Raw genomic sequence first — 25,066 nt, 5'->3', positions numbered from 1 at the left:
ATTGCGCACTCAAAAATGAATAGCTGCTGATTTGACCAAGTGAACGCGAGAGGCGGCTGAGTTGACCGCAGTTATGCAACAGCAACCGAAGCTAAACTGACTATCTTGACTACTTGTTGCTATCCTATTGTGGCATAAGCCGTTTTCTACAGGCACATTTTACCTTTTCATTATGATTCTACTCAGTGGCGGCTCCAGAGTATTTTTGTTGGGTAATCTATGGTAGGGCTAACCCATACAGTGGTGGGGCTCAAGTCAGTATTTGCAATGTAATTACATACACCGTACACGCTCCCCTTGACACGCGTGAGGTTTAGATGATTTCCCTGTCTCAATCCAAATTGAACTGTATGAAATAAAAAGGCACATTTGTCTTGTAGTGCATAAAAAGGGCGACCTGGAGCCAATCCTGCAATTTCTCCACAAGTGAAAGAGTTGACATGCTGAAAACCACAAAATAGTACACATTCTGGTACTCTCTTGAGAAGAAAAATAAATACATCTATTACTACACGACATATTTAAACAAATGAATGCCATTTTTTGTTTTTGGTTACTTTGTTCTGAAAGCTGAACCTGCTGCTCCTCACAGAGAAGAGGGAAGAGGCTGTGTGAATTACTTTACATTGTGGATAAGGGTGGATAGCCCCCATTGTTCTGTGTGTCAAAATGAAAGACAGCCCACACATCTATCAATCATCATACTATGAGCTCAGAACAGTCTCATAATACACACATGCACATAGAAGGATTCACACTTGTATTTCATGATCCGCAAAAGGATTCAAACTTGTATTTCCGGATCCACACTTGTGTTTTTCAATGCATACACAAATGTGTTCCGTTTCATATACATGTAAATAAAATCCAAACACAGAAACAAGTTTTACATGTGTATTTTTGATCCACACATATTAGTTTTCCGTTTAAAACCGCTGCACCTTCAAACACAAACAGCTTTCTGTGCACGGATCGCTTTGCATTCGTGTGTGGGTTTTTTGAGACTCCCCTGACGCTCACCCGATTCGTACTTGTAATATCTCTCATCTATAGCCAATCAGATGTCTCCTCCAGTCTAAGCCAATCACATGAGCGCGCCCCCACGTGGGTAGGATTTCTTGCGTTCGTGACGTAGCGTTTCATTTACGCTTTTTGCGCAGTCCGGACTCCAGAGCTGACAGGTCAACTTCAACATGGCGTCTAGCACAAGTGTAAGTGATACGTGTCTCGGCGTGAATGATTAAATATGTTTTAGGTGTGAATTATTGTTATGTTAGTGATGTGTTAGCATGGGATCCTATACGTTAATAGGATTAACCAGTGTTGGTAAACAAACGGTCGAACGTTGAGCACTGTTGGTCATATTTTATCTATCTTTTCTATTCTTTCCCCCAGGAATCAGTAAAGCGTGAAATCCTTCAGAGACTTCAAGATCGACTGACATACATCTTGGATAGGACACCTGTTGATCTCGAAGGGCTACAGTTTGCGTGCCGTCAGGCTTTTGTTATATTGAGTGCACTGGGTGACATTGTTGATTTAGGGAATAATATACAGTCTGCACTTGCAGACCTGAATAGCCTTATCCAATAAGAGAGAGATAATCAACAGATATTTGTGACCCTTGAGTTGCAAAACTGTTGTGGACGTGGGCGTCCACGATTGAATGTGTCAGTAGAGGCTCTGACACATCTGGTTGAACTGGGACTGCCATCGAGTTGCATCGCCAGACTCCTGGGTGTGTCTAGAGCAACGCTATTTAGGCGGATGACCGAAAATGACATTTCTATATCTGCTTCATATAGTGGCTGCACTGATGACGAATTGGATTCATTGATCACCACAATAAAAAGTGCAATGCCAGATGCTGGCTACCGTGTAGTCCGAGGTGCTCTACTTGCGAAGGGACACAGAGTGCAATGGGAACGGGTGTATGCATCCATGCATCGTGTGGACAGTGTTGGTGTGCTCGCCAGGATGACCCGGATGGGATGTGTAGTGAGGAGAACATACACAGTTCCTTACCCTAAGTACATGGTGCACATTGACACCAACCACAAGCTCATCAGGTTTGTCTGCATGCTGTCTGTATGTAATCTGTTCATTTTATTATTTTTAATGTCTAGTTGTATATATCTTGTGTATGTAATCATATCAATGTCTATCATTGACAGGTACAACTTTGTTATCTTTGGGGGAATAGATGGCTATTCAAGGAAGGTAAGACTATTCTATTGTCAAGAACCAACAACTGCAAAATGTTGCCGAACATCATGTGATGGTTTTAGTTTTCTAAGCTTCAGTTTATTTTCTGTACCAACAGGTGGTGATCTTTAGGTACACAATCTAACCATAGTTAATTACATATCGCCTCTTACCAAACAGACGATATGGACTTCTAAAGTCACCTTATATTTTAAGTGATTCAGATCAAACAATATGCATTTACTTATTTACTTAATTTCAAAATAAATACTTTGAAGAACTTGTGAAATAATTAAAACACTTATACTAGTAACCGCACAATATATGTCAAGAAGCTTGCCTGAGCTATCATGATATTCTGTTATACATTGAATAATTCTGTTGTGCGTTGTTCTCTTAATGCTGCACATTGTCATTTGACAGATGCTTCAAGTTAAACTGAATCATCAAGGTACTAATATGTTGTTTTATGTGTACTTGTATGTGTAGATTATGTACTTGAAGATAGCAGACAACAACCGGGCTGACACCCACTTGTGTTTCTTCAATGAAGCTGTGAACGAGCACGGATTTCCTCTGAGGTATTCACATAATTTCATATGTAATCATTAGTGTAATTGCGGACCTTTCCATCAAATTTAGATGTTCCCCTCCAATGGCTGCATCAGTGACGACCACTTTACTTTTGATGGGACTCATTCATTGCAAATATTGTCGTGCTTTACTGTTAGTTCAAAGAGGCAATCTGAACATATAAGTTAAAACAATTGCCATTATAAACGGTACCTTTCTAGGCCACAAACGTGCTGTCGGACACAGCCATATCAATTGTTAATTCTATGTGAGCCCCTCACATATGACAATATATAAGCGACATGTCAGATTTTTCTATCCCTCAGCTGAGATTCATGTACTGTACAGAAATATGAAAATATAATCTATTCACAAGCTGATGTGAACCATCCCTCATTCAGGTGTGGAAGATAACTTGTGGTTTAATAAAGTGAAAGAGAACTCTTAAGGGTTACAGTTAAGGACCTGTCCAGATATCTCAAATATTTATGTCCAGAGAGAGCCATTTGTGATCACATTATGGATGTAGATCATTACGGAATTGTACCCCTCGTTTTTTGGACCTTCAAATACGTAGATTTTAACTATGCATAATTATTTGATCATGGTGGAGAAAATGTGGGAGTAGCACAATTAATGTTCTCAGTTCGTGGAACTGACAGTAACAGCTTCATTGCAGGGAAAAGCGTACACAATCAACGGTGAGTTAAACCTCATTTTGTAAGCTTATGAGCATATTGTTCTTCTTAATATTCCCTTTAACAAACCTTCATAAGCACATGTTGAGCCATTCCTTCACAAAGAAGAAAATGACAATTTTCACAGAAATGTACCAGCCACGCAAACATTTGAAAACTCACTTAATGTTATGTTTGTACTCTCCTGTCAAGTCAGTTGATTTTTTTAAATAAATGCAATTTTCAGTTAGAGACATTGCCATTGATTCAATGACTAGGACACTTTAAATTGTTCATAGTGAACAGTTTGAATTTTCTTTTAAGTTGTGTGTTGTGTTGTGTGTTCATGCGTGTTACGGGTGTCTTTTACAACACCCTGCACTCTCTTGAGGAACAACACCTGCTTGACATCAGTAACGTCCTGCACATCTTCTGCTGCCATTACGTTTTCTTGCCACGCATCCAAGCCAACCTGGATGTGTTCAGTGAGGCCTGGGCCAACCATCCCATCAGGACAGAGCAAAATCTGACACCCAATCAGTTGTGGCAGGTGGGCCAGCACCTGAATCCTGTTGCAGATCCAGAGCCTGAGGTAAATTATGAATTTTCAAAACCATCACTATCTCTTGTTTATTATCAATCAAAACCCAAACAGTATAATAAATTATCTGATTCATAATCTAACTCCCCTTCTTGGATTAAAAGAACCTCTGCTGGGAGCAAGCAAGAACACTTTTCTATATTACACTATTACCTTAACATTATTCCACAATCACTCCATTTTTTATTATTATAGAACAATTGCATACCCTCTTTATTTCGCCTGATCACATATTTTGTAATAAGAAGCAGTAATGGCACAGTGCTTGCTTTAATATTTGTACACTCACTTTGTCTTTTTTAGGGTTCACTCATACCAGAGATTCAATGGGAAGAGAGTGGATACACAAATGAGCATCATACCGGGGTCAATGTCCCTACGCTGAGCTTCCCTCTCTCAGACTTTGAAATTATGCAACTGCAAGACAACATTGATCCATTGGAAGAATCTGAATGTTTCGGAGTGGACATATATCTCAATACTGTCCAATACATTGAGAATTTAATTGAGCACCGATAGTTGTTACATGTAACAACTATAGTATGATTTGTGTCATGATTTCAGTTATTTGGCAATGATGGAAAGTTAATCATTTTATATTTACATAGTTTATGCTTGATTAAGTTAATCTCAATTGCATGATTAGACATTTTTCTTTTGATTTATAAATTAATGGAAGTGTTTTTAGAGATGCATTTTCAGTCAGGATCAAAAACCGTTTCAGAGCAACAGAATTACATTCATTTTACACTCTGTACAAATAAAAACATTGTAAAAGAACTATTCGGAGTGTACTGCTTTACTGTTGGGATTGGGCATTGTTACGGCCCGTCCACACAGCGGTGTGCGTTGAAGCTTCCAACGCTTCTGCCCATTCACTTTGAATGGGGTGACGTCACTTTTAGCCGAACTGCATTTTGGGAAGCGACGTGGAGCGTTGCTCGCTTCAAAAGTTGAGCAATGTTCAACTTTTGGCGCCTCGGCAGAAGCGTCAGCCAATGAAATCCCATTTATGCAAATCTGCCAGTACAAGCGCTAGCCAATCAAACGTGTGTATGCTGGGAGAGACTACGCAGGTCATTTCCTCATATTCCAAAAAATGGAGGAAAAATTCATTATTTTATATCCAGTTTACTTCGTTTTAACATTGCTATTGCTTTGTATGTCGGGGGCGGGAGATTCATGTGATTAGTTGTTGGTCGCAAAAAATCCCCAAGCTTCAGATACGTCCAACTCCAAGCGTCAACATACGCTGCTGTGTGGACGCTCCGTTAAAGTGTAACAATGATAATGGACAAACAGTCTTTTTCCAAATGTCCTTTATTTATAAAACACGGTAGGTGTGCCAACTGTAATCCTGTATCTCACACAATGTGTTGAATAGAGAGGCAAACCCTTCTCCAGAAAAATATAAAACAAACTGAGTCAGTGTGTAGCTACACAAGCCCAAAGCCTGAACTGATGGAACTGAGGGCCATCATCAAGTCCTGGTGGAACTTTTCGTAGGTTTGGTAGTGGCTTGGGAGCTTCAATTTTAGGAAGCAGGTGAGAGCCACTGGGTATTTTGAAGTAACAACCTCAACTTCAAGGTTTGTTGTGAGCAGCTCCCACCCGACCCAGAACTTCAAGAGGTCACGCAGCACCTTCGGAGATGCTATGGGAGAGAATTTGTTATGTATGCGATACCTCAAATTGCATTATATCAAAACTTAAATTTGAGCAGTAAAACTTGCAGGAATGTCAACGGTTAACCCATGCATAGATTTGTATTTGTACACCGATATGTGTATATTATTTTTCATCAGAACTGCCATCTCTTCAGCTGCACTACAGCTTTAGCAGTCATTAATTAGTGTTACCTTCCTCTATGAATTGCCTCAAAAATCCAGTGACGAGACCGACTTTCTCCAATGGAACGGCGTCGTCCTCGTCCTCATCGCTGTCACTTTTGGGCTGTGGCCAGTGGATGTTCTGGATCACAGTCTATAGGGGATCAAATACAAACGTGTTCTTTGCTAAGATTGAAGCTCATGTTATATGCTACAGAATTATCTTAACATTGTAAAGCATTGATTTAAGATCTACACACCAGTTTAAGAGCCCCACAAATGAAATTGCATGATAGTGTTTGCAAACAAATCCCTTGAATAACATAAATCCAATAAAGAAAATGGTACTTACCTGTGAGTTCAGCTCATCATTTTTCTCTCTTGGAAATAATATGGGGTGGACATCTGGCCTATTTGAAACAAGCGGCCAGATTCCCGTTTCTTTAAGGCCTTTGCGAATCTGCTTGATAGGCTGCCTAACACGGTGAAGTACCTACAAGTAAAAGGAACAATCAAACTGAGGCACTAATGGAAAAACACCACCGTAGCAGATACAGGAGGACTTACAAAGCAAACCTACTAATTACCTAAACATTGTATTGTATTGTTTAAATAAAAATGGTACAATATAAAATGATTACTGCATGGGAAAGAAGTTCCTGGAACAGCCAGTCATGATTGGTGGAGGTTGGAACAGGGAGGTCCCAGGACAGGCAAAGATCAGTCACACTGGTGGTTTCTTGAGCAGTAAGTTGTGTATTCTTGAGCTAAAACAGGAGAGAATAGGACATCATTTAAATGCATGCAAAAGTGGACAAAAAGCCAAAATCTGGAAAAATCAAAATGGGACACAAAAAAGCATTGGAAATCATTTCTAGCTAAACAGCCCAGCCTTGATGCATGAATGGAATCTTTTTCATAATGCACAAGATGACAAGTGTATGTTAGCATTGTGGTATGACATGTCACTTTTTAACTAGGACACTCACAAAACCAATTGTTTCACGGTGGTCAAGATCAGGACAGTCCAGCAGGGTAAGCGCTGATGCTGCAGTATCCGTGCTCCCACCAGTCAACAGAGTCACTACAGGCACACTTAGTCCTGAGAAACCAAAACCACCATGCAGGAAGGAATGGCCTATCATCCGACCTGCCATCTCAAACAGGTTGCTTTCCCGAAGCACAGCAGCTGCGGAGGGAACCCGATGTTCCATTTCGCCTTCAAAAAGGCTTGTAAGAGCTGCACAGCCTTAAGAAAAAAGGAGAAATAGTTTAGACACCATGTATTGCTATAACGTAATTTTTAGGTCAAGCTATATTGAGTGTTGGTTCAACTGTGAATATGCATGTTGTAATCTTTGTTGGTTTATTAAGATGTAGCTGCAAGTGGTTATTTCAATTGAAAGACAAATGGGGACATCCCACCTACATTTATACTGAAGCCAGTCTTCAGTTTCTGCATGGCCATTGACAAAACGTGTCGGTTGACACCTTGGCCGACTGCTGCATCCCCTTGAAAAGACGACCTCATTTAGAAAAGTACAACCAACAAGATGATATTCAACATACACTTACCAAGAGACAACATGAATCATCCTTCAAGCTTTCAATACAATAAATGTAACTAGTTCTTTCTTCCCTGGTCTAAGGGACATGAACTTAATCCTCAACATGCAAGTAAAAACAAACAAAAAGGCAAAATTCGACCCAGATGACAACCTATAATGAAACATGAGAAGTTACACTATTTATTAATACCTCTCAGCCTGCACTTCAATGGAGCTGCCCAGTTAACATTGTTCATTTTAAAGAATGAAATCAATGAACTGTCTGTTTCTTCTTCTGCGTCAAACAAGTCGATTGACAGAAAGAGGCGTGGACATTCATAGTTACGTTCCAGCAGTTCCTCTCTGAACAACTGACATGCCTTCCGGGGGTCCACTTCATTGGCCCATGCTGAAACGTAATTTGAAGGGAAAAAAAGTGGTTGGTACAATAAACTTCATAATATGTCAGCTTCAATTCTAAAATAGTACTTCATTTATTGTCTCATTTAGTAAGCCCTGTATTTTAAAGCAATATATTAAAAGGTAGTAACTGGAAATCAATTATCCTTTCCATATTACTGGATCAAACATGTAACAACATTCATTTCGGTGATCATTGCTATTTAAGTGTTTGTGAGTAGTCAGTTTCAAACTACACCACAGCAGTAATTGTTCTGAATAAATAACCTGCTGAAACTGTTGCTGGCAATCGTTGAACTGAAGGTCCTGGCATTTCCTCTGTCCTTGTCATACTGGCTGCATCGCTATGATGAGCAGGGTCCATTCTTGGAAAAGACAAACAAAAAACATACTCACAGGAATGGAAAATAGAGACTAGTGAGCGCCCTTCATTTTTTACATATTTCTTCTTGCATATCAAACAAAGTAATTTAAATCAGATCCCTAATAAGTATTTCGGCTCTGTTAAGATTTCTACATTTCCTAAAAATGCATCACATGCTCTGATGCAGCTGCTATAGCTGTAACATTACAGCATTTTAAAACACAAAAAAGGAACAAGCACATTCACCAAACGATATCGTTATTAGGTTTGACACTTTGTATATGTTGTTCACCTCTCAAAACATGTCTATTTCCATCTTTTGTTTGAACAAGTCAAAACGTCTTACCCTGAGAGGACATCAATCGGGTAAGATTCAAGACATATAGGGCAAACCTGTAAAAAACATAAACAAATGTCAATACCTTTAAAACATATCACATTATTATAAGAGGTTTTATGTTTAATAATTCTCTCTCAGATAAGTGATACAGGAAACATAATTCTATGATAAAAAATGAGTACATAGACAGTGTGCAAAAAGTCAGTTTGGTGAAATGTGTTATACCCTACCTACACACCTGCAATCATGCTGTCATTATTTACTGAAAACAATAAGGCTTTTATACTAAATTGCAAAGTAACTTTAACAGGAGAAGACAGCATCAACTACCTCGGACAATTCTTCCATCCCTGTGTTAGGTGGATTTGGCTGCTCAATCACTTCATCAAGAGAAGTCCCAGATTCACTCTCCTAAAAAACAAAAAAGGTACAGAGAATTGGTTCTATAGACTTTGAAACAGTCATTTGAGCAAACTAAAACATTACATATTTATTTGAGAAATGAGAGAAATGTTTTAATAACAGCTTACAGTCAATATGTCATTACATTCCTCCACATGTAAAGGCAACAGCTGCAAAGGCATTTGACTGCCACATGTTATGCAGGTTGACTGTGGCATCTTTGCAAACTCTGCCGAGTCATAGGGTAGTGGTTCGGTAGAAAGTTGCTCCTGTAGTGGAATTACAAACACAATGTTTTTTCCGTTGTTGGACGCTGTTTTGAGGAGCCTAGTGGAGTACCCCTCGGTCAGTAGGAATTATGGACAGCTTTCGACGTCCACTACCACCTATTTTAAAATCAAAATAGGAACAACACAAGTGTGCTTTAAAACCACCTGACAGTACATACATTAATATTAGGGATACACGTTACACTTTGTCAGGCAAACTTTAGTACTGTTTTATACAACTTGAAGAAGTGATATGAATGGTAATTCAAAGTAGGGCAACAGAAAACACATATGTGGGGCTTCTGAGTGTGAAAAACACAACACAGCATTTTCACCAATGGAGATGAGAACAATATTACCTGCTGACTTGAAAAACATCCAGCCTCCTTTTAATGTTTTCAGTTTTGGAAATTCTTCCTCAACCGAAGCCATAGTCTTTAAAACAAAGTGAAATACAATATTCAGCAAGTGATTCACATTTTAAATCATTGAGAAATCTTTAATACTGTCTGTTTATATGATTACCTCACTGTGCAATAAGTTGTCCGGTAGATTTAGCATCCTCTTTCCAAGGCCAGCATAGGCAAGTGGTAGCTCTTCCGAGCCCTTAGGTGTAAACTGACTGGGTCCCGAAAGGACATATATGTGAAAGTCCGTCCGTTTGACGATGCAAGGAGCCGGGGTGGGAAATCGTTTTTTGCCTCTTGGCTGATCAGTACTGAACATACTTGGGAATTGCCTGATGTGGGAATGACAAAAGGATATGTGAGACTAGACATTGTTATATCATTTCCAAATCATTGGCTTGCGTTGATGGTTTTGTTAACATAGGTTGAACAAATTGTATGAATAAAAAGCGAAATCATAGTTAATATTCTGTCGATACAAAAACAAGCTTGACACTTAGCTAGCTTTATCTTACCAAAATATTTGTTTTGAAAACATTAATATATTGTGTTTGGGACGTTTCAAGGCAAGGGGTTGTTAAAGGTTTTAAAAGCAGTAATGGAGCATACATACTATGGACAAACGTTTTAAAACATTAACTCAACATTACATTAGAGTAATGCGAGGGGTGAGATCAAATATCAATGTTTACACATCTACGGGATTAAGCCACAGTTTGATCTTGAACTGTCAAATGTAAAAAAAAGTCTATTAATTCACCTTCTCATCGCCTGCCTCACCCTGACATCATTGTGGGATTGGACGCTGTCTACCGCCCTGACTGCTACGCTGACCGGTGCACTCTCTGCTATGCTCACTTCTGGTGGAGTTGGAGTCGCAGACAGCTCCCTGGCTATTAATTGAACTAAAGCCCGTGCTGCTACCTCGACCCGAGGCGTTACACCCTGTCGAAAATTAATTTTCTCTCACATTCACTTCACTGCAACATTTTACTTGGTAGCAGAAGCACATAATAAGAATGGGGGATCGTTAGATCGTTAGACCGTTAGACCGTTAGACAGACAACGCTAGCTAATGTTAGCTTATGGAGCTCAGCTACGACAACACAGCTAACCAAAACAGTTCTATATCATTCTCGAATTAAACAACTAACAACTAAGCAAAACCAATCCTTCATAATTTAGGAGTATTTCATAATGTACACATAACTTACACTTGGAGCGGGAGGCGCGCGACCACCAGACGCCATTTTAAAGATGACCTCTGACCTATGCCTCTGACCTGTCAGCTCCGGAGTCCGGACTGCGCAAAAAGCGTAAATGAAGTGCTACGTCACGAACGCAAGAAATCCTACCCACGTGGGGGCGCGCTCATGTGATTGGCTTAGACTGGAGGAGACATCTGATTGGCTATAGATGAGAGAAATTACAAGTACGAATCGGGTGAGCGTCAGGGGAGTCTCAAAAAACCCACACACGAATGCACAGCGATCCGTGCACAGAAAGCTGTTTGTGTTTGAAGGTGCAGCGGTTTTAAACGGAAAACTAATATGTGTGGATCAAAAATACACATGTAAAAGTTTTTTATGTATTTAGATTTTATTTACATGTATATGAAACGGAACACATTTGTGTGTGCATTGAAAAACACAGTGTGGATCCGGAAATACAAGTTTGAATCCTTTTGCGGATCATGAAATACAAGTGTGAATCCTTCTGTGCACATGTGTGTATTATGAGACTGTTCTGAGCCCATATCAAACCGTGGGGTCTTATTTCATTATGTGTTGATTTCTATCAACACGTAATGTTGTATCGATGTATATAGAGATGTGATACAGCAAAAGTATTCTCCGTCGGGACTTCCTGCAACAACACCATGCCGTTATCTTGATTTTGATTGGCCAGAAGATATTATCAAAGATGTTCTATTGAGAAGACGATCACTACGTGACAAAAGTTTTCAAAACCGTTTCTAGTCTTCGGTATTTCCAGACAAGTGGCTACTGAAATCAATCTTACTAACTGCTGTCGGTGCAATTTACTCCGCGCGAGTTGGCGGACTTTATTTAGCTTACTTTAACATCATTTTTCATGGTGGGGCTAAGGTGGGGCTAAGCCATTTCTTGGTATGGCTGTAGCCTACCCCAGCCATACCCTGGCGCCGCCACTGATTCTACTTGTGATAGTCGGACATGACAACCTGTGCAGCCCATGTATTGATTCCATCTGATAGCTGCTATAATACAAAACAAAACTTCTGCCTGCTCTCCACAATGATCAATAACAGCGAATGGATGGTAAAAGTAAGGTACAAATAAACAGAATCACACGAAGCCTGGTTAGTGTTGCCTGACTTTATAAAGTGTGTTATTTTTGTATAATGCTATCACAGAATTAAAAGTGGATGGCAGTGCAGGACTCGATGGTATAGAAAACAGGTTCATAAAATTGGCGTCCCATATTCTCATGTACCCACTTGCTGATTTGTTCAACCTGTCTTTGTCCACCTGTGAGTTGCCGACTATTTGGAAATGTGCACGCATCATTCCACTGCATAAAGGTGGTGATTTACAGTACTTGATACAAATAATTATATACCAATCTCTATAATCTGTTCTATTTCCAAAGTTTTGGAGAAAATAATTTATAATCAACTGTCACTTTATCTCAATACTTATAATATGTTATCTCCGGTTCAATCTGGTTTCAGGCCTAATCACTCAACAACAACTGCCCTACTTAAATTTACGATAGGCTTGTACTCTGCTGCAGATGATGGTGAACTCACAGGTGCCATTTTTATTGACTTGACAAAAGCCTTTGATTTCGTTGATCGATATCTGCTCTTGGATAAACTTCACGGCATTGGCCTTTCTAATAATAGAAATAGAAAGCAATGTGTGGTTGTTAATGGAAAACAGTCTGACCTGTTGATCGAACAAAAGGGTGTACCCCAAGGATCAACTCTGGGCCCACTTCTGTTCTCTATTTACATAAATGATTTATCTTCTTGTCTCATTAATTGTTGTACTCACCTTTATGCTGATGACACTGTCATATTATATACATCCAAATCAGATTTCTCACAAATTCAGATCTCTCTTCAATCGGATTTTAATATCTTACAGGACTGGCTATCACACAATAAACTACTGCTTAACAAAACAAAATCTTATACCATGGTCTTTGTTACCAGGCAGAAGCTCAAATCCAAACCTAATGTAGTAATAACATGTAAGGATGGCACTTCTCTGCATAAAGTTGATAGCTTTAAATATCTTGGTTTATGGCTAGACTCTGAACTTTCATTTAAACTACATATAAAGCATGTAATACAAAAAGTCAATTACGGAATCTGTGTTTTACACCGCTCTCGCAACTGTTTTACGCTCAGTGTCCGAAAGAGAATTGCTTCTCAACTTATTCTTCCGATTATGGACTAGTGTGATGTTGTCTACAAAAATGCACATAAATCAGATCTTGCTCCACTCAACATAGCCTACAACAGACTATGCAGATTTGTTCTTGGTTGTCCTTTTCGTACACATCACTGCACAATGTATAACCAACTTAAATGGCCTTCTTTAAATGTAAGAAGACACACGCATTGGCTTCAGCTGATATTTAAATGCATTTATCTTAACTATCCCCCTTATTTAAAGCAGTATTTTGTACCCTACTCACCAAATCATCAAGTTAGACATTCTGTTAAGATTTATTTCTCTGTCCCCTCTGCAAACAAATTGATTGGCAGAAGAGCGTTCATTTTCAAAGCCCCAACAGACTGGAATACTTTACCTGCTGCTATTAGATCTCTTGCAATCATGTTTAAACATGCATTGTTATCTCACTTTCAACTGGTCTGTACTTGTTATTAACTGATATTGATGAAACTGATTTGCTCGACTGTCTCAAATTGTAATGATTGTGTGCATTGCTTGAATTTTACTTAACAGACTGTATGTGGTGTGTCATGTTTTGCATTTTGTCTTTTTGTTTATGTATGTCTATAAGTTGTTGCTATTGTCGGGACCCCCTTGAAAACGAGATGGTGCATCTCAAGGGTTTATTCCAATGAATAAAAAATAAAAATAATTGTATATATAAGTGTGTGGTTGCGTTCTAGTCACTTTGCTCAGCGCTACTGCTTGTTACAACTTTTATTTTCTGTACTCGCCATAAACTGTTATTATGGCTCATGTTAATCTCGTCCCCTTCCGACGTGAGCGTGGTTCTTGGTTCTTGCCGGGCCTCCAAGTGGGGTCAGCTAAGAATCGGTTTTCGGTGTTTAGAGCCGGCTCCGCTGCGGCCGAAACAGGAAGAACCAGAGCTAAATCAGGCTAGCCCGGAACTGGCTCTGGAACCGGTTTGGTGGAAAAGGAGCCGAACCAGAGAAGAACCAGTTAAGCACCAGAAAAGCACAAGAACGGTTCTTGAACCGGAACCGGTTTGGTTTATTGGCAGTTTGCAAACCACTTAAGAGTACTGAAGTGTGAAACAAGAGCTATTGAGTCAGTGTTGTGGTGCTGTTGCTTTGGTCTGGATCTGTGAGCTAACCACGCCCCGTTCATTTGCATATAAGGAATGGAAATGTGTCATTATGAAATACAAGTCACCTGAAATAAATAAATGCGTCATTATGAAATACAAGTCCCCTGAAATAAATAAATGTGTCATTATGAAATACAAGTTCCCTGAAATAAATAAATGTGTCATTATGAAATACAAGTCCCCTGAAATAAATAAATGTGTCATTATGAAATACAAGTCTCTTGAAATAAATAAACTTGTCATTATGAAATAAAAGTCTCTTGAAATAAATAAATGTGTCATTATGAAATAAAAGTCTCTTGAAATAAATAAATGTGTATTTAAATGTACATGTATACATATTTATTGCCTCATTTATTTATTTCAGAATTTATTTCATAGGCATATATATATATGTATTTATTTAATTATTTATTTAATTTTGGCTTAAATGGCATTCCATAGTTAACAGCCACCGCACCCCCACTTCCTCCCATCCGGTTGTGACCGTGGAGAAGTCGGGGCCGCAGCTTGGGTAAGGCACACTCACACACGCTTACCTCGTGTAGAGTGTTCATGGAAACAATAGTGCGGAAGACTCGGTAGCTTACTGCGCATTAGGGCTGCATGATTTTGGGATCAAATCGAATTACCTTTTTTCCTGACAAATATTGCGATTCGATTTGCGATATTTGTTTTTAAGCGACCCAACGGAAGTTTATCGTAAAATGCAGCCATATCTCCGGCTAGGAAGGTCGTATCAACGTGCTCCCGTCTCTAGCACCCCAGCAGCCCGAGCTACGAGTGAAATAACTAAACTTACATGAAACTTCCGTTGGGTTGCTTTAAATTCAAGCTTCAGTTTAAGAGTCACCCTGTAATAGATCTAAAACATGTGATGGAGCATTACTAACCTGACTCAGATGGTTTGTTTCACCAAACCATCTAGGAAAGCTCCATTGGAAGCCATTTGGAAAGGGCAGGCACTTTCAAAAATACTTGGCAGGTGATTGGATCAATCTGTCTATCACCTTCTATCATGGGCCACTTCTGATTGGTTAACAATGGCTGGTACATGTGGAGCACAGCACTTCTGATTGGTGTGGATGACTGACACACAAGAACAAAAAAAAAAAAATGAACGATTAATCGTTCAGCCCTACTGCGCATCATGTTCCCCAGGTCCCTAAGGAGCATGGGAAAACATAAGTGCACTCTATCCCAGGGGGGCCACCTACTGACCCACAGCCAGGCCCACCTTAACCTGCCATCAGGCCCTGGGGCTGATAGTTTTTGTAGGCCCCCTATTTAAACAACAAATCAAAGTCATTTATAGCCTCGGCAGGCTCTGTGATCGCACTTCTCCACTCTGCTCCATTTCTCCACTCTGCTCAAGGTGAGTGACTATCGGGCCTCCCTCATGTATTTGTCCGGTTGCCGTTGGCTCCCCTCCACGTAGCAAGTCCTTGTCGTCCTCTCCATCTCCTCCAACAGATAATGTCCCTCCTGTCTGTTTTTCCTGTCCCGCTACTCCATCGCTATCAGAACCAGACGGCCTACTTGGCTCAGAGGCCACGCGGCCGGCACCGCTGCCGCTCGGTACAGAACTCATCTGTCCTTCCTCCTCATCCTGGCCTACAGGTTTAAAATAACCTGGAAGCTTCGACATGTTTTGTAATAGCTGCTTGTCTCCAAACTCCTTTTCCCTCAACAATTTCCTTTCCCGAGCGCCACTCTCAAACTTTTTCTTCTCAAACTTTTTCTCCTAAACAACCTTCATCTGTCACTCAATCACTCGCAATTTGAATAAGTCACATGTGAAGCATATTCTCATTCTGATTGGCTGTTGAGTGGTGCCCACTGACTGTTACGGAGTCATCTCTGGAATCCATCGATCTGATTGATTAGCGGAGCAAATGATCAAAATACTACGGAGGGAAGATATTTTCGTTTGGATTACTGGTCTGGGGGAAGCTCACGAGTGTGTGTGTGTGTGTGTGTGTGTGTGTGTGTGTGTGTGTGTGTGTGTGTGTGTGTGTGTGTGTGTGTGTGTGTGTGTGTGTGTGTGTGTGTGTGTGTGTGTGTGTGTGTGTGTGTGTGTACACGTGTGTGTTTGTGTATTTGTGCGTTTGTGTGCATTGTGTTTGTTTCCCGGGGAAAACCCTCACGAGAAACACCGGCTGTTGTTATGCCTGCTGTGACGTCAAGTTACTCCGTTCTCCGCTTGTAATTATGCCGTTACAAGCTTCAACGTTGTATTTATCATCTGAATTTGCCGAAACAATTTTAATATTCTGAAAGCCAAGACTTTGTTTATTTGAAACCAGATGAAAACAAACTGTAACAGACCCTGCCGTGTTATCTATGATTACTATACGCCTTACATTCATAATGTCAGCCGGAGGGAGGGGGAGTGAGTGGCGAGTGAGAGCTGTCATCTTCCCTTTACAAGCTTCAAAAATGTATTTATCATGTGATTTTGGAAATAAAAGTTTCATATTCTGAAAGCCAATACTTTGTTTATTTAAATGTTTTTTAAAAACATCCGAAATAAAAAAAAAAAATTTTTAATAAAACTTTTTTTTTAAACTTTTGTATTGGCTCATGATAGGCCCCTGATCTCCGTAGGCCCCTGGGCTTCAGCCCAGGTCAGCCCGTGCATTAAGGCGGCCCTGCCCACAGCCCACCCCCCTCTCACCAGTCATGTGTTGCCCCGGCAAGCACAGACGACGAGAAGGAGCCAGACATGTCCAAGAGATAACACTTTATGAAGGGGCCTGGCGTAGACCAAGACACCGCCGTGCATATGTCCTCCACACTCCACATAGCACGCGTAGAGTGTGCATGGACCCCAGTGGGGAGGGCTCTCGCCCATCCATAGGCATGTGTAATGCACTCGTAGAGCCATCCTGTCAGGCGCCTCTTGAAGAGAGCTTTTCCAGCCACACCATCCCCAAAGCACACAAACAGCTGTTCAGTGCGCCTAATGGCAGCCGTGCACTCTACATAACATGCCAGCGCACGTACCGCTGGAGGTAGTAGATTTCAATATAGGACTATCACTATCGGCAGCAACGCTGTAAATATTGACAAATAAATCCAGCAAAATGGCACCAAAAAAAACTGGTAGTGGCCTAGCTGGGTGTATAATTCCCGGCCTGACTTATTGTCCCAGTCCGGCCCTGGGGTGTGCTAACTAGCCAATTACTTTTTAATGCAAAGAGGGTAGGTCAAATGATAGATACATGTTTGTGTGTGTGATTTTTCTTACCACGTTGATCCAGAAACTCCTCCCAGGTAAAGCACAGTGTCCAACATATCTTCCTTTGCCATCTGATACAGGGACCCCACCAGACCCACCGCTGCCCTCTGACCCCCGCCTGATGCCAACAGAGTGATGTGGGGAACCGAATCCTTGTTGGAAACATGATGGAGAGATGGTTCATTTGAAAACTGCTTAAATATTCAGATTGAACAGTTAGCTGTAAAACATTGTCTTTACTATGGATCCCAGCTGTAGAGCTTGTTTTACATGTTAGTGCATATTCTATCTGCTTTTCATGCATACAAATGTACACTCATGGAACTAGGGTTGCCAACCGTCCCGTATTAGCCGGGACGCCCCGTATTTGAGCCAAAATGGGCGTGTCCCGTACGGGACTTTGTTTGTCCCGGACTCCCGTGTAAAGGGAAAAATAAAAAATATGTTTCTGTTTGCGCGCAATGCAGTGTGTCTGGCTGCGTGCCTGTGTGTTTGTGTGCTGTATGCGAAGGGCGCTAGGACTGCTCAGTTGACAGGGCAGGCACAATGCTCGCACGTGTGCGTGCGTGTGTGTGCGTGTGTGTGTGTGGTGTGTGTGTGTGTGTGTGTGTGTGTGTGTGTGTGTGTGTGTGTGTGTGTGTGTGTGTGTGTGTGTGTGTGTGTGTGTGTGTGTGTGTGTGTGTGTGTGTGTGTGTGTGTGTGTGTGTGTGTGTGTGTGTGTGTGTGTGTGTGTGTGAGATTTTCTCCGGTGGACCGCGGGCGCGGCATCATTGTTTGTGTGGCATGTCAGCCTGTTCAGTCGTGTGGGAAAATGAGCGCTGCCGGTGGAGGAGGTGATAATGAAAGAGGAGAAGAGAGAGAGGATGTGGTTCTGGGCCCTGGCCCTTCTAAAGAAAGAAAATACTTGTGTCTTACAACAAACACAGGGTTTCCAACTTTGGGTACTTGGCTGGAGTGAGATTTTGATATCATGGGTTTAATTACACATATGCGCACTAAATGACTGCTATCGTGTCAGCAGCGGGACCTTAGTATTGTAGCGACCCTGCATAGGATGTCCAGGGTGTCACTCAGGCATCCCCCGTCTCTCTGCCAATCATGGAGCTGCACAGTGATGCTGGTTGGTGTGCGGGCCTGTGGTTGGGGGAGCGGACGGGGGAGGGCGGGGAGTTGTGACGTAGACACTGCTATATACATATGTGAGGGGTAGGAGTTAGGTTAGTGTGAGGTAGAACCCACGAAGTGACATGTACCTGTGATCATCTGCGAATAAGAAGAGTTATTAAAGCCTAATAACTAGAAGCCTGTTTCCGACTCCCTTTGTGAACGTTACAGTATATATATATAGGATATATATACAATATATACAAATACACAAAATTGGACACAGACTATAAAGGGCACAAAGTTTCATTCACTAATGAAAGTCAAACACATGTTTGTTTCCACTGTTTTATTGTGTGCCTGTCGCGATAAGCAATTAATTGACTTATCGTACGATAAATAAAAATGAACTCGATAAATTCCCATTTACATGAGGATGTGAGTAGCAGTTTGAAAGGATGTACTTCAATTATTATTATATATTATCATTATGTCAGGGGTCTAAAATGGTCATACAACGGTGCCGACAATATAATCGTTTATCGCAATAATATCCAACAAAATGAATTATCGTGAGAGGCCTATACATCACACACACACAAACAAATCTACAGACTTACTCCAAACTGCCAAACATATTAATTAACACACTCTATTTTGGCCTAGTTGAACAATAAGCAGCAGACTTTTACTTTTTTATCATTTCTACTGGATCTTAGATCTGCGCTTGCGCAATACGGGTCGGCAGTGGCCAGAGAGTATTTTTGTTGGGTAATCTATGGTAGGGCTAACCCATACAGCGGTGGGGCTCAAGTCAGTATTTGCAATGTAATTACATACACGCTCCCCTTGACAGTGAAACGCCACGCGTGAGGTTTAGATTATTTCCTCAATCCAAATTGAACTGTATGAAATAAAAAGGCACATTTGTCTTGTAGTAAATAAAAAGGGCGACCTAGAGCCAATCCTGCAATTTCTCCACAGGAGAAAGAGTTGACATGCTGAAAACCCAACCCCTGCAGGGGGGTCTGGGGGGATTCTCCCCCAGGAGATTTTTTGAAATACTAACATAAAATACACATTCTGGTACTCTCTTGAGAAGAAAAATAAATGCATCTATTACTACACGACATATTTAAAAAAACGAATGGTATTTAGTTTTTTGTTACTTTGTTCTGAAAGCTGAACCTGCTGCTCCTCACAGAGAAGAGGGAAGAGGCTGTGAATGACTTTACATTGTGGATAAGGGTGGATAGCCCCCTGTGTGTCAAAATGAAAGACAGCCCACACACCTATCAATCATCAAACCGTGGGGTCTTATTTCATTACGTGTTGATTTCTATCAACACGTAATGTTATATCGATGTATAGAGATGTACTACAGGCAGCAAAAGTATTCTCCGTCGGGACTTCCTGCAACAACACCACGCCGTTATCTTGATTCTGATTGGCCAGAAGACATTATCAAAGATGTTCTATTGAGAAGACGATCACTACCTGACAAAAGTTTTCAAAACCGTTTCTAGTCTTTCGGTATTCTTGTTTTTGGCGTGAGAATAGTTTGGGCAGCGTGAGAGCGTGAGATTGAGAGTGAAAGCGTGTGTCACACGCCAGATGCGTGAGAGTTGGCAACCCTGAAGAAAAACACAGTTGGGTAAAGCCCGTGAGTGGAGATCTGTCTCGTGTCTTCTGCACCTTGTGTCGGAGGGAGTTTTCAATAGGTCACGGTGGAGAAAACGACCTGAAACAGCATGCTGGCAGAGAAATGCACAAGCGAGCAACACAAAATAAAGGTGCATCAAATATAACTAAATTCTTCGGCAGTTCAACTGCAGAACAAGACAAAGTTGCTGCATGTGAGGTAACATCAGTGTATCACACAGTTAAGCATGGTTTGAGTTATAACAGCATGGACTGCAGTAATAAGCTGGCAAGTGCCATGTTTAGTGATTCGAACACTGCAAAGAAAATGCAATGTGGAAGAACAAAGGCTGAGATGATAACAGCCAATGTGTTTGGCCCCAAAACTGTTCGGGATATTCTAAAAGAGCTGTGTCCTCCTCCTACCGAGGTCGCAGCAGGTGAGGAGGGGAGTAACTAAAATGTGCAGGAGGACATTTGTGAAACAAATTATACATTCCATTAGAGAAAGAAATGAAAAAAAAAATACAGAGACAGAAATAAAATGTGGGAGCTTTCTTACTTACTTCACTACAGTTGATTCCTAGGCTGCTGAGTGACTCCAGAATGACTTGTTTTCTCTTGTGAACATACTCCTGTTCACCAGAACACAGAAACTGGGAATGACGGACGGATTTCTGGAAATAAAAACGAGCAATAAGGGACATTTTTCCAGCAGAACCAATGCAGTCTTTGTTTTTTCCTAAAGCATCTTTATACACAAATATCACACACAGCAACATGGGGTATCCTGGCAGGGGATTCTGATAAATGTTGCAGTTTGCGTGTGAAGAACTTGAGACAGTTGATTGCACACATCATGCTACCAATATACGATTTATAATCTGTGGCATGCATTTCTCACCTGAGAAGTGGTTGTGTTCCCCTCCATGTTCTGCTCTGCTTTTGCAAGTGCAAATGAAATCAAAAGCCACAGGTTAATCAGTGAAACTGAAAAACCTGTATATCCAGTCTGCTTCATGTTTGGGGTGTCGGAATAACACTCAGTGTGTATTCAAATGTTGGGTAATATCGTCTTCTTCTGACTCCTCTGCAGAGACTGTTCTCTGATCAGAGGTTTTAGGTTTTTGAGTGGAAGTTGAGTAGTTGCAGGCTGACACAGGCATGCAAGATTGCCCAAGGGGAAACTAGAAACAGATAAAAGTTTGAAATAGACACACACACACGCACGCACGCACACACACACACACACACACACACACACACACACACACACACACACACACACACACACACACACACACACACACTTGTTAATTACTCCCATGTGTGGCTCTGGAGGGAAGAAATTCTCTGTACACATCCATCCATCCATCCATCTTCTCCCGCTTATCCGTGGTCGGGTCGCGGGGGTAGCAGTTCCAGCAGAGAGCCCCAAACTTTCTTTTCCCTGGCGACATCAACCAGCTCTGACTGGGGGATCCCAAGGCGCTCCCAGGCCAGCGAAGAGATATAATCCCTCCACCTGGTCCTAGGTCTACCCCTTGGTCTCTTCCCAGCTGGACGTGCCTGGAACACCTCCCTAGGGAGGCGCCCAGGTGGCATCCTAACTAGGTGCCCGAACCACCTCAACTGGCTCCTTTCGACGCGAAGGAGGAGCGGCTCAACTCCGAGTCCCTCCCTGATGACCGAACTTCTCACCTTATCCCTAAGGGAGACACCAGCCACCCTGCGGAGGAAACCCATCTCGGCCGCTTGTATCCGCGATCTCGTTCTTTCGGTCATGACCCATCCTTCATGACCATAGGTGAGGGTAGGAACGAAAATGGCCCGGTAGACAGAGAGCTTTGCCTTCTGGCTCAGCTCCCTTTTCGTCACAACGGTGCGGTAAAGCGACTGCAGTACCGCTCCCGCTGCTCCGATTCTCCGGCCCATCTCACGCTCCATTGTTCCCTCACTCGAGAACAAGACCCCGAGATACTTGAACTCCTTCACTTGGGGTAAGGACTCATTCCCTACTTGGAGTGGACAGTCCATCGGTTTCCTGCTGAGAACCATGGCCTCAGATTTGGAGGTGCTGATCCTCATCCCAGCCGCTTCACACTCGGTTGCGAACCGATCCAGTGAGTGCTGAAGGTCGCAGACCGATGAAGCCATCAGAACCACATCATCTGCAAAAAGCAGTGGTGCAATCCTTAGTCCACCGAACTGCAGACCCCCTCCCCCACGACTACGCCTCGAAATCCGATTCGACATGTGACAGCTCTCGCTTTGGGAGTACAGAGATTGGATGGCCCTGAGTAGAGACCCCCTCACCCCATACTCCCGCAGCACCTCCCACAGTAACTCCCTGGGAACTCGGTCATACGCCTTCTCCAAGTCTACAAAACACATGTAGACCGGATAAGCGTACTCCCAGGCCCCCTCCAGGATCCTTGCGAGAGTAAAAAGCTGATCCGTCGTTCCACGACCAGGACGGAATCCGCATTGTTCCTCCTCAATCTGAGGTTCGACAATCGGCCTGACCCTCCTTTCGAGTACCTTGGAGTAAACTTTCCCGGGGAGGCTGAGTAGTGTGATGCCTCTGTAATTGGCACACACCCTCTGATCCCCCTTTTTGAAAAGGGGAACCACCACCCCGGTCTGCCACTCCTTCGGTACTGTTTCCGACTTCCACGCAACGTTGATGAGACGTGTCAACCATGACAGTCCCTCAACACCCAGAGCCTTCAGCATTTCTGGGCGGATCTCATCCACCCCCGGGGCTTTGCCACTGTGGAGTTGTTTGACGACCTCAGTGACCTCTTTGAAATAGAGGGCGGAGTTGTCGGGTTCACGAGTTCCTCAAAGTGTTCCTTCCAACGCCCTAACACTCCATCAGTTGAGGTCAACAACGTCCCATCCTTACTGTACACAGCTTGGATGGTTCCCTGCTTCCCCCTCCTGAGGTGTCGGACAGTTTTCCAGAACAACTTTGGTGCCGCCCGAAAGTCTTTTTCCATGTCTTCTCTGAACTTCTCCCACACCCGCTGCTTTGCCTCGGCCACGGATGAGGCTGCTGCCCTTCGGGCCTGTCGGTACCTTGCAACTGCCTCGGGAGTCCCGCGAGATAACAAATTCTTCTTCAGTCGGACGGCTTCCCTGACCACCGGTGTCCACCAGGAGGTTCGAGGGTTACCGCCCCTTGAGGCACCTAAGACCTTGAGACCACAGCTCCCCGCCGCGGCTTCGGCAATAGAGGCTTTGAACACCGACCACTCTGGTTCAATGTCCCCAACCTCCACAGGAATGCCCGAAAAGCTCTGCCGGAGGTGTGAGTTGAAGGCCTCCTGAACTTCGGCCTCCTCCAGATGTTCCCAGTTCACCCGAACTACACGTTTAGGCTTACCAGGTCTATCCAGAGGCTTCCCCCGCCACTCGACCCAACTCACTCACTCAGTTGACAACTCCGCCCCTCTCTTTACACCAGTGTCCAAAACCTACGGCCTCAGGTCCGATGATACGATAACGAAATCGATCATGGACCTTCTGCCTAGGGTGCTCTGGTACCACGTACACTTATGAGCATCCTTATGTTCGAACATGGTGTTTGTTATGGCCAATCCATGACTAGCACAGAAGTCCAGTAACAAACCACCACTCCGGTTCAGATCAGGGGGCCGTTCCTCCCAATCACGCCCCTACAAGTGTCTCCATCATTGCCCACATGTGCGTTGAAGTCTCCCAGCAAGATTAAAGAGTCCCCTTCAGGAGCCCCATACAGGACTCTTTCCAGGGTCTCCAAGAAGGCCGTATACTCTGAACTGCTGTTGGGTGCATAAGCACACACAACAGTCAGAGTTTTCCCCCCATAACCCGCAGGCGTAGGGAGGCGACCCTCTCGTCCACTGGGGTAAACTCCAACAACGAAGCACCCAGCCGGGGACTTGTGAGTATCCCCACACCCGCCCGGCGCCTCACACCTTGAGCAACTCCGGAGAAGAATAGAGTCCAACCCCTATCCAGAAGTAAGGTTCCAGAGCCGACGCTGTGCGTAGAGGTGAGCCCAACCAGATCCAACTGGTAACGCTCCACCTCCCGCACAAGCTCCGGCTCCTTCCCCCCCAGAGAGGTGACGTTCCACGTCCCCAAAGCCAGCTTCTGTGCCCGGGTCTGGTCCGTCGAGACCCTCTGCTTTCACTGCCAGAAGGGACCCCATCGCTGTTTCCCGTAGGTGGTGGGCCCGCGGGACGGAGAAGCGGAGGTGTTGCCCACGTTGCCTTTTGCGGGCTGTGCCCGGCCGGTACACAACAGATTTCAAATTTAAATTCATTGCAAAATGTTTTTTTTTAAATGAACTCTTAATGAAAGGGTCATAGTTTTATTTTATTTTAAGTAACTTATCAACATTTCTTAAAAAATGACCTCAATTTTTGTCTAACAATGTCTTCATTTATTTCAACAACATTTTCTAAAATATTTCCCCTACTTTTCAAAGATAACATTTTCAACCAGAGCCCAGTCTGCAGGGGCGGGGGGGTTGTTGGAGACAAACTCCCTCTGGTGGGAACACAGGGATTTTAGCCAATTTCAGATCAATAGGCCAGTGCAAATGAGTCCCAACCATGCATGACCCTTTGATTGTGATGAAATGTCCCATCCTAATCTCTACATGAGATAATGTGCTACTTATTCAGCAGGGAAAACTCCCTGTATCTCTCAAGTGAGTCACAAAATATTCCATTCAACTTTTACTATATGAAATACAGCAAGATATTTGAATGACGTTATTTATTTGTTATCTCCTATATTATGTTATGTTTCAGCAAATACATTTGCTAATCATGGACCACATGCGCGTTACCCTTCATCCATGGGAACTGACTTTTTTCGCTGAGTCATGTTATGTTTAT

At 42.6% G+C, this 25,066-nt stretch overlaps 2 protein-coding genes and 2 long non-coding RNA genes across 4 annotated transcripts in view; 1 reads left to right on the top strand and 3 right to left on the bottom strand.

The window, feature by feature from the left end:
* The window catches only part of LOC117450720 (cytosolic phospholipase A2 gamma-like), a 40,651-nt gene extending 19,367 nt beyond the window's left edge, over window positions 1–21,284 (bottom strand). Inside the window, exons 1-3 of the mRNA XM_034088644.1 lie at window positions 21,079–21,284; window positions 20,741–20,851; window positions 17,439–17,581 (exon numbers count right to left, since the gene is read on the bottom strand). Of these exons, the coding sequence (XP_033944535.1) occupies window positions 17,439–17,581; window positions 20,741–20,851; window positions 21,079–21,195 (371 nt within the window). The 5' untranslated portion in view covers window positions 21,196–21,284. The remainder of the gene's footprint in view (window positions 1–17,438; window positions 17,582–20,740; window positions 20,852–21,078) is intronic.
* LOC139434292 (uncharacterized) lies at window positions 1,984–2,769 on the top strand. Its single transcript, XR_011643649.1, has 3 exons — window positions 1,984–2,069; window positions 2,175–2,220; window positions 2,695–2,769. It is a non-coding gene; the product is annotated as an uncharacterized lncRNA (long non-coding RNA).
* LOC139434270 (uncharacterized) lies at window positions 5,362–7,099 on the bottom strand. Its single transcript, XM_071204138.1, has 5 exons — window positions 6,875–7,099; window positions 6,527–6,652; window positions 6,238–6,378; window positions 5,916–6,039; window positions 5,362–5,710 (listed from the first exon to the last, which is right to left on the bottom strand). Exons 1-5 carry the CDS (start codon window positions 7,097–7,099, stop codon window positions 5,493–5,495), a joined length of 834 nt encoding a protein of 277 aa, XP_071060239.1. The 3' UTR covers window positions 5,362–5,492.
* LOC139434291 (uncharacterized) lies at window positions 8,887–9,664 on the bottom strand. The gene is made up of 3 exons (XR_011643648.1): window positions 9,587–9,664; window positions 9,087–9,227; window positions 8,887–8,967 (listed from the first exon to the last, which is right to left on the bottom strand). It is a non-coding gene; the product is annotated as an uncharacterized lncRNA (long non-coding RNA).
* Window positions 21,285–25,066: the final 3,782 nt, after the last annotated feature.

This window comes from Pseudochaenichthys georgianus, chromosome 8 (assembly GCF_902827115.2).
Source record: "Pseudochaenichthys georgianus chromosome 8, fPseGeo1.2, whole genome shotgun sequence".
Classification (NCBI taxonomy): domain Eukaryota; kingdom Metazoa; phylum Chordata; class Actinopteri; order Perciformes; family Channichthyidae; genus Pseudochaenichthys; species Pseudochaenichthys georgianus.
This window is presented reverse-complemented; position numbering and strand designations above follow the sequence as displayed.

Coding starts and splice junctions, on each gene's coding strand:
- LOC139434270 (XM_071204138.1), bottom strand. CDS start 7,099: ATGGAACATCGGGTTCCCTCCGCAGCTGCTGTGCTTCGGGAAAGCAAC. Junction 6,653..6,874: donor ACCGTGAAACAATTGGTTTT/GTGAGTGTCCTA, acceptor CTCCTGTTTTAG/CTCAAGAATACACAACTTAC. Junction 5,711..5,915: donor GAGGCAATTCATAGAGGAAG/GTAACACTAATT, acceptor TCTCTCCCATAG/CATCTCCGAAGGTGCTGCGT.